Source organism: Zygotorulaspora mrakii, chromosome 5 (genome assembly GCF_013402915.1).
Source record: "Zygotorulaspora mrakii chromosome 5, complete sequence".
NCBI lineage: Eukaryota > Fungi > Ascomycota > Saccharomycetes > Saccharomycetales > Saccharomycetaceae > Zygotorulaspora > Zygotorulaspora mrakii.
Genome location: NC_050723.1, coordinates 312,324 through 325,292, shown reverse-complemented (window position 1 = coordinate 325,292; position 12,969 = coordinate 312,324). Strand labels below are relative to the sequence as shown.

At 38.7% G+C, this 12,969-nt stretch overlaps 8 protein-coding genes across 8 annotated transcripts; 6 read left to right on the top strand and 2 right to left on the bottom strand.

Annotated features, from left to right (window-relative positions):
• Nucleotides 1–234: 234 nt before the first annotated feature.
• MNS1 (mannosyl-oligosaccharide 1,2-alpha-mannosidase) lies at nt 235–1,905 on the top strand (the record flags this gene model as incomplete). Its single annotated transcript, XM_037288901.1, has 1 exon — nt 235–1,905. The coding sequence occupies one exon, from the start codon at nt 235–237 to the stop codon at nt 1,903–1,905; it is 1,671 nt and encodes a 556-aa protein (XP_037144796.1).
• Nucleotides 1,906–1,923: 18 nt separating this feature from the next.
• On the bottom strand, nt 1,924–2,307 carry CTF8 (Ctf8p; the record flags this gene model as incomplete). Its single annotated transcript, XM_037288900.1, has 1 exon — nt 1,924–2,307. The coding sequence occupies one exon, from the start codon at nt 2,305–2,307 to the stop codon at nt 1,924–1,926; it is 384 nt and encodes a 127-aa protein (XP_037144795.1).
• Nucleotides 2,308–2,470: 163 nt separating this feature from the next.
• On the top strand, nt 2,471–3,268 carry LNP1 (Lnp1p; the record flags this gene model as incomplete). The annotated part of the gene is made up of 1 exon (XM_037288899.1): nt 2,471–3,268. The coding sequence occupies one exon, from the start codon at nt 2,471–2,473 to the stop codon at nt 3,266–3,268; it is 798 nt and encodes a 265-aa protein (XP_037144794.1).
• Nucleotides 3,269–3,308: 40 nt separating this feature from the next.
• EGD2 (Egd2p) lies at nt 3,309–3,824 on the bottom strand (the record flags this gene model as incomplete). Its single annotated transcript, XM_037288898.1, has 1 exon — nt 3,309–3,824. One exon carries the CDS (start codon nt 3,822–3,824, stop codon nt 3,309–3,311), a length of 516 nt encoding a protein of 171 aa, XP_037144793.1.
• A 366-nt stretch (nt 3,825–4,190) lies between these two features.
• MDM31 (Mdm31p) lies at nt 4,191–6,047 on the top strand (the record flags this gene model as incomplete). The annotated part of the gene is made up of 1 exon (XM_037288897.1): nt 4,191–6,047. The coding sequence occupies one exon, from the start codon at nt 4,191–4,193 to the stop codon at nt 6,045–6,047; it is 1,857 nt and encodes a 618-aa protein (XP_037144792.1).
• Nucleotides 6,048–6,509: 462 nt separating this feature from the next.
• On the top strand, nt 6,510–7,562 carry NVJ1 (Nvj1p; the record flags this gene model as incomplete). Its single annotated transcript, XM_037288896.1, has 1 exon — nt 6,510–7,562. One exon carries the CDS (start codon nt 6,510–6,512, stop codon nt 7,560–7,562), a length of 1,053 nt encoding a protein of 350 aa, XP_037144791.1.
• Nucleotides 7,563–7,727: 165 nt separating this feature from the next.
• NMD5 (Nmd5p) lies at nt 7,728–10,874 on the top strand (the record flags this gene model as incomplete). Its single annotated transcript, XM_037288895.1, has 1 exon — nt 7,728–10,874. The coding sequence occupies one exon, from the start codon at nt 7,728–7,730 to the stop codon at nt 10,872–10,874; it is 3,147 nt and encodes a 1,048-aa protein (XP_037144790.1).
• A 266-nt stretch (nt 10,875–11,140) lies between these two features.
• UTP9 (Utp9p) lies at nt 11,141–12,874 on the top strand (the record flags this gene model as incomplete). Its single annotated transcript, XM_037288894.1, has 1 exon — nt 11,141–12,874. The coding sequence occupies one exon, from the start codon at nt 11,141–11,143 to the stop codon at nt 12,872–12,874; it is 1,734 nt and encodes a 577-aa protein (XP_037144789.1).
• Between the last annotated feature and the right edge of the window lie 95 nt (nt 12,875–12,969).

Here is a 12,969-nt window from a genome sequence, read left to right as displayed (position 1 = left end):
TGTGGACCTAATCTCTGACTAGGTTGACTACCCAGAGCTTGATTAGCATTACCAGATGGCGGATAACGCAAATCTCTATAAGGGCTACATCTTTTAATTGGAAAGTTTATAAAGCAATCTGAAAAATCATCACTAACGGCTGCCGAATATGGTACTCGATTTACATACAACGGCGATAACATACCATTATTAGACCTCTGATATAGTAAATGCGCCGTTGCAGTGGAGTATTCGATGAGGAGCGATAATATACTGAAGATATGGCTACTTGGAGCCATTTCCACGGCACTTGTAGCGATCGGCTATCTAGGAAAGCAAAAGTGGACAACTGTGCCACAATATGGCACCGCAGAGTCAGTAAGAAATGAAATAGAGGAGGCCTTTCTGGAAAGCTGGAGAGATTATGAAGATTATGCTTGGGGATACGATGTTTACGGCCCATTGAGTCATTCACACCGAAACATGCCACGTTCTGGCGATCCGCTGGGATGGATAACTATTGATGCTTTGGATACCATGCTGCTGATGTTCAATAAGACTACGTCAAACAGGGCTGAGTTCTTGAAGGGCATATTGGAAATTCAGGTGTGGACCGCCAATGAGCTCAATTATAATATTGATGCAGAAGTAAATATTTTTGAAACTACGATTAGAATGCTCGGTGGATTGCTTTCTGCTTATCATTACACCAAACAATTGAAAATTGGAAATCCAGAAATATACCTAAACAAATCGATTGATTTATGTGATAGATTGGCGATTGCGTTCAAAGATAGGGAGAGTGGTATACCGTTTTCAAGTGTGAATTTACAAACAGGCGAAGCCATAAGAAATCACGTCAACGAGGGAGCATCTTCCACTGCAGAATTCACTACACTACAGTTAGAATTCAAATATTTGTCATACTTGACCGGAAACGCTACCTACTGGAATTTGGCTGAAAATGTATACCCTGCCCTTTATGATACGAATGACCTGCTGTCTAGGTACCGCGGATTAGCCCCAATATATACACAACCGGACAGTGGTTTATTTCATGGGCAAAACATCAGATTTGGATCCAGAGGTGATTCTTTTTATGAGTATCTTTTGAAACAATACTTACAATCCCACGAAAAAATCTATTACGATCTTTATCGTGAATCTATGGAAGGTATGAAAAAATACCTGATAGCAAAATCTATACCAAGTGGGTTCACATATATCGGAGAAAGGCCTTATGGCTTACAAGGTGCATTAGATCCTAAGATGGACCATTTGGTTTGTTTTATGGGCGGGTTGTTAGGTATGGGAGCAACCGAAGGATTGTCAATTAAAAAAGCTAGGAAGCAGAGTTTTTGGGATTCAACTAGAGAGGAAGACTGGAAATTAGCCCAAGAATTGACACATACCTGTTATCAAATGTATCGTCAAATTCCTTCAGGATTAAGCCCTGAAATCGTTGTATTCAATGATGGGATCACTAAAATACCTCCTCATGCTTGGAGTTCCCCTTCTGGTGATTTCTTCGTCAAACCTGCTGATAAACACAACCTACAAAGACCGGAAACAGTAGAATCAATTATGTTTCTTTATCATCTAACAAAAGATGAGAAATACCGCCAGTGGGGTTACGAAATTTTGTCAAGCTTCAAAGAACATACCAGTGTAGTAACTCCGGATTCCAGAAATGTCTTTGTCTCTCTCGGTGATTGCATAAGTTTACCCACACACAAGCGCGATAATATGGAAAGCTTCTGGCTGGCAGAAACTCTGAAATACCTATACCTCTTGTTCGAGGATGATTTAGATCTGACTTCCATTGTTTTCAATACGGAAGCGCATCCTTTTCCTGTATTCGATCTTGAGAGGTTAGATGAAATGCATCTGAAGACCAACTGGTCACCCTCAGTAGTTAGGCTTTGATGAGAATCTCACCAATCTTCACATAACGGGTAATGGACGGTTGCTGAATAAAATTTTGTATCTAAATAGATCTTGCATTTCAACAGTTCCATTTTCATGATCAAACTTCAGCAAGCCTAGAGGATTCTCCAGTTCCACTATTTTGCCTAAGAGTCTCTGTTTTTTACCAACAAAAAGGGTAGCAGTTTTCACATCTGTATTGATATGCAGCAACCCCAATCGTACAATATCAATATCATCGTATCTGCTGAATCGATCGTCGTCCCCTGGTACGGAAGGTATGTCAAGATCACCTTGAATCTCCAACATCATGTTGCCCATTGGGGTCATGACAGAGGCGCACTTCTCTTTCGATTGTAAAAGAGAGCGTATCTGTGCAGTAGATATTGTGACGGAAGGCATGCGGTGCTTTTACTTACTATGTCTTATTGCAACTTTGTCTGTTTTCTTTCGATTTGAACGAAGTTTCGTACTATTCGCGAAGTAGACCAAGTTGAAATTTGGACCTTAATGAGATCAACCATAATCTCAGTCGGGGGCAACAATAAAATATAGGTCAACCATCATGTTTAGTGCAATAAAAAAACTGACTTCGGGCAGCAAAAAAACATTGGTGCAGAGATATACAGATGAGCTCTCGGAGATCACATCACAGATCCACGACCTGGACCGAAAGCTGGAAAAAAGTCAGCTTTACATAGACCGATTACAATCCCATTTGACATATTATGGAGCAGCTATTACTATATGTACATTTGCGTATCTCTATTGGAAGTATGAGGACAACTGGATTTACGTCATTGTTGGGATTGTTACGACGATTTTACTGATAGGCATCTGTAAATGGGGAACATATAGAGTCCATGATTTCATAAGAAGAAACCAATCAAAAAAACTGGCAAGGCTAAGGGCCAGACATCAAGAAAAACTTGAAAAGCTGAAGGAGGAGACAAATTATCACGCTACAAATTCAATCATTCATCGGTTTTCTGGAGGCGATGATCAATCAGAAGATACACTAAAACTAATGGACGAAGAACTGAAAGGAAAATATGAGGAGTTGAATGACTTGAAGAAGGAGCTAGCACAACTGAGGAATGATGATACGCTAAAAACGCAAACGGAGAGAGACAAGTGGTTTGATAAAGTTATAAATGCTATTGGCGGCGGTAATGATTTCAGTAAGATGATGGTCCCAATAGTATGTGGTAACTGCAGGGCCCAAACAGGCTCATATCGGATGCTTAATAGGCCCCTAAACTATGCTTGTCCAATTTGCGGGTGGATAATCAACGAGACCAACGAGGGCATGACGAATGCAACTGATACTGTTGAAAAAAAAGCTGAGAATAAAAATCAATAATAATATTTAATTAGACAGATATATATTGATTTATCTTAGTTCACTTTGACAAGGCCATGATAGCATTGACGATGTCACCTTTATGTGCCTTTAATGCTTTGATAGCTTCATTTTTGGAAACACCAGCTTGTTCAACAACTAGTTCGATGTCTTCGGCTTGAATGTCGCCAGCGTCAATTTCCTCGTCGGCTTCTTCAATCTTGGAGTCACTAGGTCCGTTGTTAGCAGCAGCTTGCATATCAGCCTGAATGTCCTCTGGTGATTTGTCGGCAAAATCTGCTGGAGCAACACCAGTGGTCTCAGCTTGTTGTTGAGCTGCTGCTAATCTTTGAGTGAAGTTGTCAACCTTGGCTTCACCAAAAACAACAAAGTTACCACCAGCAGTTCTGTAGACATCTGGTTGGTCAATGGCAATAATTTGATTGTCCTTCTTTCTGAATGTGACTCTGGAAATACCTGGTAGAGCCTTCAAGCCTAATTTAGAGATCATTTCTCTGGCTTTCTTTTCATTTTTACTCAAGATGGTAACGTTGGATTGTTCTGGGATGACGGACATGGTACAATTATCAGGATATGTAGTTGTTCTGCTTGGTCTGAAATAAGTCGAACCTTTTTCTATTATTTAAACATTTTGCAATAAAACGTCCAAAATTTTTCACTTCATAGCGAAATGTGTATTTTCGTGAAAAACGAAGCCGAAACGCATGTTAAGCTTTACACAGATCAAAGTGTGTTGAAATACAATGACAGGAGGAGCAGCTTGCTCTCATTTTACCTTGCGAAGACTTCTAAACTGTGTTTTCATCTTTTGCAAGTTAGTGTCAAAGATCTATGTATTCGAGGAGCAGTTTTATAAGCTTGACGTTCACAGGCCTTTAAACTAGGGGTGATCTACTGGGCGCAACTAGAGTAATACACATATATGGCTTCCAATTTGCTCCTCAGAATATCTAGGTGCGGGCTGGTACAACATCGAGTGGTTTTAAAAGCTGCAAATCGATTACCAGGGACATTACGTAAGGGAACTATCAGCAGTGGCATAAATGGTCGTAACAGGATTTCTGGTAGTTTCAGCAGTCCTGGTGCATCTTTAATGCAGCATATGTCCACGAATGCGTCCGGAGAAAAGAAGGATAAATATATAAGTGGAAAAACTTTCAAGTTCATCACGGAAAGAGACAGACTGCTAGCTCAAGCAACGGGCATATTCGAGAAATTTAGAATAAATGTTAAATGGATACTTAAGAGATCAATGAGGCCGTTTAATACGGATGATATAAGTGCATTCATTTCCTGGGTGGTTTTAAGTAATGTCGTGATAATTATCTTATGGACAACAACCTTCACGTCGTTACTGATTTATCTGATGAACACTGTGTTCGCGCAAGAATATTTGGCTACCAAAGTTGGCAATCTGTTGACGAAAAATAGTGCAATATCCGTTATATTCGAAAGTGCAATCGTACCAGATTGGTCATCGGGTAAAATCTGCTTCAATAAAGTTTTCATATCAAGAAGACCGAAGCTATCGCAGAGTTTTACAAAAGGTACACAGAAAGAAGCTCTTCAAAGAACAGAATTAGCATTAAGCCAACGACTGCTAGTTAATCGAGAAGATTTCGATGATGGGAACTATACACAGTACGATTTAACTATTGATCAAGTCGAGATTTCACTAAGCTTCACGAAATGGTTAAACGGGAAGGGAATACTTGACGAAGTATCAATTAATGGAATGAGAGGAGTGGTTGATAGAACTCACGTTGTTTGGAAATCTGATGATGATCCAAGGAACTATAAGAATGTTCATAAACCTGGTGACTTCGAGATTTCCAAGTTTACTATGAACGACGTGTTATTCACGTTGTATCAACCAAATGGGTTCAGACCATATCTGGTAAGCATATTCAACTGTGATTTGCCACAACTGAGGAAACATTGGTTATTTTATGATATTTTGAATGCCAATAGCATGAGTGGTACCTACGACAACTCTTTGTTCACCATACACAGAAAGTTCAATGTAGATAGCTTTGTGCCGTCGTCATTTCCCTCATCCTCTTTCCTGTCATCATCGTTATCATCGTCATCATCGTCATCATCGTCATCATCGTCATCATCATTAAATGCGCAACAAGCAGAATATGGATCCGCATGGAAACGTGTTACCAGATTCAGAGTTGATAATTTGAATATCGACCACTTAAATGCGGGAATGGATGGACCATTTGGATGGATTACAGAAGGCCAAGTGGATATGATTGGTGATGTTCTGCTTCCTGATAAAGAGGCTGATGCATCGCAATTATCAGACATTCTAACAGAAATTGGTGAAAGACTCTTCAAAGAAGCTCAAAGGCATTCGATTTTACCATCCCCCCTGCAAGAACCAGTTGCTTCCGAAATTGATCCCGAGAAATACTTCATCATGGATTTTTATTTGAGATTACACAATGTCAAGGCTGAAGTACCACTTTTTACACCTGAGCTTGGCTACATGAATAATGCATTAATACGACCCATCGTAGGCTATATCAATTCTACAAGGACATATATACCTATCAGGTGCCGTGTTGTGAAAAACATATCAGATTTCGAAGGCTCGTGGACAATCTACGACTGTCTACTCATGAGGGATCTAAGTGCCGAAATTTACGACGCCTTCGCGGATTATGTTGCTGATGACAAGAAAAGATCTGTGCGCTTAATGCGTGTTGGTTTTTGGTCCCTTCAAATCATCCTTCAGGTAATATTGATGAGTCTAGGAGCCATTGCGTGATTGCCTTAAACCTCAAATCTCATTCGAGATTTGGCGTGTGTGTCTTGTAAATGTTAAAAAGCTGGACTGCTTTCAACTTATCCTAATGGGAGCCCAAGAGCTATGAGAAGGTATTTCCCATAATTAAGTTCTTTCATTTTTACGTATAAGTTTTGTAAAACTGCTCAGTGTCCTAAGATTTGCTCTGTCATTGCTACCTACACCCTGCACTCAACTGCATTTCAAGTGCCCACCAAGTTACCTGGTAACGTTAGTTTTCTATATATCCTGTACATATCATACATCAAATTGTTGCGTTTTTTCATCTCTAAGTCATTAGCGCAGGGGTGCGCGAGGTATCCAAAGAACTGAAAATAACCTTTGTTTGTAGTCATAGTAAGATTCCGATATCTTCTTCTACTCTTCATATCTATGGGCGTGTCTGTGAGGGAGTGATTGTGTGGCGTTATATCTAAGTGTTAAATGACAAGAGTGCCTGTCTCTCAGGGGTTGTTTGGACTTGCTGCAACCGTAGCAATCTTTAAAGGCCTCAAGGAAGCCATGAATTTTTATAGCCTGGGAGCATTACGTTTAAATGTATCAGACGGCAATATGAATCCAACAATGACAGCAGAATCACATACGGTGACAAAGAAAATAGTGACAACTGTAACCGCAACTATAAATACAGGTACAAAACAGAAATTGGACTGGCCTCTCGTACTTGACTTTGTTCTGGAGGAGTTAGATATGATTGACCCCCGAATATGGATTGCAACAATTGCGCTCTGTGTCTTGGGACCAGTGGCGGTTTACCTCTTTGACGGAAGAAGAAGTGTTTTTTCCACCAATACACACTCTACGCAAACGGATGAAGTTGAGGAGGTGCGAATTCCTGATTTACCGGGGCCTTCCTCCGGAAAAGGTCCATCATCATACTCTCCATACTTTCAATATAATCCGGCTGAAAGAGCTTGGATGCAGTTTGGCAAGTCAAAATCGGAACCGTTTCTATTTACATACGTTCCAATATCATACAGTACAAAAGATTCCTCCTCAGAGATTGAACAGGAAGTTAAAGAATATGAAAATGAACCTAGTTTAGAATTTTGTGACAAGCAAGTCGCCGAGCCAGCTACAGACAATTTTAACCGTGAAGAGTCAGCTACGGACAATTACAACCATGACGAGTCAGCTCAGTCAGCTCAATCTATTTCCGATCAGCTCCCATCATCAGGCAACAAATTCAGGAGCATCCAAGAAAAAAAGTCATTGCACGTCATGAATCATCAGCAACAGCACCTATTGGAAGACAGAGAAGTCTCCAGTCTTGACGAATCCTTTACTATAAATCCGTTTGACAAAAGACCGATATCCAGCAACTCTTCGCACTCCATCCCAAGCTCACGAAGTTCTCCAATGGCTAGCAGCGTACTGAACAGCTCAAACAGTCATTTGAGATTACAAATGTCACCCACAAAGACTTTTACTCACTTAAGCTCTGAATTGGCCTATTCCCAACCATTTTCGTATTAAACGATCACTCTAATACTATCGATGATTTTAGAACTCAGATTAAAAATTTGTATCTTTCAAAGAACCATCGCATGTTGAACCCTTCAATTTCCTGAAAATCTAGCTACCGGGTGTTTGGTATTGCTTTTCTTGTCGGTTTGGTAACCTACTACTTGCGGGATAGTCATGGATGTTAATGGACTTTTGCAATGCTTTGCGTGTACTTTAGATCATAATGCGACTGTGAGGAATAATGCTGAGTTGCAGTTAAAACAGATAAGCAGGACACCTGGATTTCTAGGTGCTTGCTTGGACATAATCAGCTCTTTGGATGTTCCTGAGAATGTAAAACTTTCTGCATGTCTTTATTTCAAAAATAAGATAACTAATGGATGGAGTGGTGCTAAAATAAGTAGAAATGAATTGCTCAACTATGAGGTGGATAACGATGAAAAACCTGTTATCAAGGATATGTTGATGAGGGCCATGATTTCTTGCTCAAAGAACTCTGCAAGATGTACGAGGGTTTTGAAATCTGCTCTCAATACAATCATTAGAGAAGAGTATCCACACAAGAGATGGGACACTTTACTGCCGGAATCAGTGGCACTGTTGAACGAGGGTGACATAGACTCTGCGTATGTCGGCTTAATTTGCCTTTCTGAGATATTCAGGACTTACAGATGGAAAGAAAATGACGCAAGGCAGAGCCTGGAGATTTTAATATTGGATTCCTTCCCTGGTTTACTGCAGTACGCCCAGGAACATTTGATTCAAGATGGTAAGAATATTGGAAACGTTAAACTCGGCGAAATGGTTAAATTGATTTTGAAAATGTACAAATTTGTCATATATCATGATTTACCTTTTGTGCTGCAAAGAGAAGACATGTTCATTAATTGGGCAAATTTTTTTGTTTCTATAATCCAGTTACCACTACCAAATGATGTCATTAATAGTTGTGATGACGAATTGCAGAATAACTATTCATGGGTCAAATGCAAAAAATGGTCATATGCTATTGTATTCAGACTTTTTCAAAGATATGCGTCTGAGTCCTTAACAAAAAGGTTTAATTATGATGAATTCAAATCGCTGTTTCTGACTCAATTTTTTGGAGAGTATTTACAACTTTTATTTCAACAGATTGAACAATGGGGTAATAAAAAGTTGTGGCTCAGTGATGCGTCCATCTTTTACGTTCTAAGTTTCATTGAACAAGCTATTATTCAGAAAAGTACTTGGGGTAACATAAAATCCCATTATGGTACAATTCTAGAACACGTTATCTTTCCACTACTTATGCCAAGCGAAGCTGCTCTTGAGACTTTTGAAAACGATCCACAGGAGTACATTCACAGATATTCTGATTTATGGAACGATAGCTATGCACCTGATCTTGCGGCAGCTTCATTATTAGCAACAGCGGTCTCCAAAAGAGAAGGGACAACCCTGCAACCAACTCTGGAATTTACCATTCAAACTTTGCAAAATAATGTTGGCGACTTTAGAAATATTCCATTGCAAAATGCACTTCGGGTGGAATCCTCGTTTAGAATATTTTCCTGCATCATAGATCGGTTAACTGACGAACAGTCTACTTACAAAAATGAAATTGAAAGATTTCTAGTTAGTTATGTCTTTCCTTTCTTTGATTCCCCATACGGTTTTTTAAGAAGTCGCGTTTGCGAAATATCTTCGAAGGTTGGGTTCCTTGAATTGCATCCCTCAAATGTAGAGACTCTTTTTAATGGAATAATGAGAAATTTGAATGATAGTGATAAGTGCCTTCCAGTCCAGTTACTCGCGGCATTAGCGTTACAAGCCTTCATAAATAATGAAACTTTTGAAAAAGGCCTTTCCGAAGTTGTAGTACCTACCATGCAACTATTGTTGCAACTTTCAAATGATTTCGAGTCTGATACAATATCGGGTGTTATGCAGGATTTTGTGGAAAATTTTGCTCAACAATTGCATCCCTTTGGTGTGGAATTGATGAATACATTAGTTCAACAATTCCTGAAACTAGCAGTAGAGCTGCACGATGCATCTAATTTTCAGCCTGATGATTTATTGAATGACAGCGATCTACCTGATGAAAGCGAAAAGCAAATGGCGGCTTTAGGTATTCTTTCAACTACATGTTCAATATTGCTTTCATTTGAAAATTCACAGAATGTGGTGAAAAACTTGGAGCAATCATTTTATCCTGCAGCAGAATTTATTCTGAAAAATGATGTAGAAGATTTTTATCGTGAATGCTGTGAGTTCGTTGAAAATTCTACCTTCCTTTTAAGAGAGATAAGCCCAATCTCATGGAAAATATTAGAGTTAATAGGAGAGGCAAATAGTAAAGAGGATAGTATGGTCTCGTTTTACTTAGAAGACTTCATGTTAGCTATCAACAATTACACAATTTATGCTAAGAAAGAATTGAAACAAAATGATTTTTACTCAAAAATTTTATTTGAAATTTACAAGAAAGCCTCAATATCTGAAGACAGCACTCTGGATGAGTTAAGCGTTGTTTTTGATTTATCCCAAAAAATCATACTATGTTTAGAGGGCGATATGCCATCCTCATACAGGCAAAGGTTTTTAGAAGATGTCGCGAGAGCCATCGTAGTCGAAAAAGATGGCCTCAAGAAAAACATTATTTTTGGTGTTACAGCATTTAACGTAGTTATTTCAAGTTTGGTTACTTCACCCACTGTCACACTTCAATTTTTAAAGCATCACAACATCTTGGAATTTTTTTTCGAAATATGGCTCACATTCTATGTTCCCAATTTTAAAAGAGTGTATGACATTAAACTCTCAACGCTTGCTCTATTGAGCATATTATGTCAACTGACACCGGATCATCTAGCCGCACTATCTCTACAACCAGTGTCCCAAAAAATGGGCTGTCTAATTATTGAACTTCTTTCAAGATTTCCTGCAGCATTAAAAGGACTTCAAGACAAAAGAAGGGAATTCTCCCTTGATAATGATGCAACAGATTATTATAATAATCATGGTGACGAGATTGAATTTGAAGAAAAAGGTGAAGATGCTTTGGAAAATGCTTTGGAAGATCACTTGAAAGCTTTCGCAAATGATCCCGACTCTATCAAATTCATCTCAGCAAATGAGTTCAATGATGAGGAGGATTTCGACGACCTGGAGGAAGATCCACTATCAGGATCAGTTCTAGAGAATATAAGTATCTATGACGTGTTCAAAAGCTCGATGGCAGGCTTGCAAAATACCGATCCAAACAGGTATGCTGCATTTTTGCAGACAATGTCAGCGGAAGATCAAAATGCACTCAACCACCTAATGAATTTGTAAAATATAATGACCCCGAAACATTGTGAAAGGCATATAGGCATATAAGCATATAGTAGTTGGAAGTTCGACTTGCCTTATGTTAAACTTGGATATCGAAAGCTCAGACTACAAATAAGATCGACACCTACATAGTTTTTATACTACTTCTACTATTCCGTCAAATATGACGCTTTAAGATTTACTACAAAATTTTCCAAGCTCATCGCATGGCATCGCATTGATATAATTGAAAAAAATAATAACCTGTACAGAATTAAAACGGGCTCATGAATGAATTTACATTACTGGGACATAGCTCAACAAAGTTCAATATGACTTCATCCTCGGCGATTGTTGCAGGGTTTTCTCAGGATGTTCACAATTTTGCATTTCAAACTAATTTTGCACAGAAAAATGCAGTCGATATATATCCATTGGATGCTGCCAACGATTATAGCGTCAATAGCTCTTTGGTGAGCCATATTGATTACGAAAGTAATGAATTGAAAGCTTCTGAGGTTATATTTTCAGGCTGGTGCAACCTTTCGTCTAAAGAGTCAGGCAAGAAGACCAAAAGGAAACGTGACGACGAAAAGAATAACATTACCGAAGAAGGAACCTATACCGAGAACTTTTACGTCAATGTTTTCTCCAGTGGTAAAGTTGTAGTTTTCTCGTCAGGTGGTAAACAAATAGTGAATATCATCCAATTGAAGCAAGAGCTGAGTTATGCCGATACTGTAGGTTCTCATGTGTGGATTCTCGATAGCGGTAAGATCATAAAAAAATTTCAATATAATCAAAGTAAAGCTTCGAAATCTCTTCACCTTGTGAACTTGGAGGGTTTCAATGACGAAGCGGTGGTGAACTTTCAAGTGCTAACGAAAGGATCGAACAGCTTACTCGGTGTAAGTTGCGAAGCTCATTTCTACTTGATCGATCCCAACAAGAAAAAATCATTGATTTTGGCAAAGTATAATGTAAATGCGAGCATTGCGTCAGAATTCAGCAAAGATGGAAAAAATATCATTATTGCCACCACCAGCCAAATTTTAATTTATGACTTCCCTTCGGGCAATGTAGTTAGAAAATGGCAAGAGGATGTCTCAAAGATGAAGATTGTCGATGAGTTCATCTTAATCCTTAATAGTGTTGGGGAGCTAAGTGTGTTTTCATTAAACAAAGAGGGCTGCATATGCAAAATAACAGTAATGGAGTCCGAAATTATTGAGTGCACTAGTATCGAGAATTCGATCATGATTGCTTGGCTGGACGTCAATGAACCAAAATTCAAAACTGTGCCATTTCAAGAGATAATAGCGTCTGACAAAATAGTGTTGAATGAAGATATAGAGGGAAACACAGCCTTGTCAGAAACAGACAGAATCACAAGAAAAAATTCTATTGATGGTGACGAAGAGGATAATACAGTTTCTCCGAAAAAGGTTTCAAAGGCGGAACAGGACGAGCTTACTCAATCATTAATAAGCACTTTAGATTCGGGAGATGATATTGAACAAATTACAAGCATAATGCAATTGGATACATGGTCAGAACAAAGAATCAAATCTTTTATTTTGATACAACTACAGACAGTCGTAGCTACAAAAAGGCTTCTTGAAGCTGCTATTATGAAATTACAAGAAAATTTGTGGGCTAAGTCAAATTCAATTTTCATATGGTTTAAGTGGTTAATCACATTGAAAGGAGATTCTTTTCTGACAAAAGATTTTCGCAAACAATTAAAACTTATAAAAATAGGCCTGAGGTCGTCAACTGAAACTCTACCTACTTTACTGGGAATTCAAGGGAGACTTGAATTGTTAAAAAAGCAAGAGCAAATGAGAGTCGAGTTTGCCAAACTGAATTTTGTTGAGGACGAGGTGGATGCGGAAAACATAGAATACGGGGAAGCCCAAGGAGATACAGGAGATAATGACGATGCCGAGGACTCAATATCCTACGCTAATGGAGAGGGAGATACTTTTGTTGATGCCTCTGAACATAGGGATTCGATTTGACTACACTCAATATCATTTGGACAATAAATAAAAGGTCGATGGATACAATTTGTGTATATTAAGCCATATAGATAGATATAATTTGTAGCATTTGC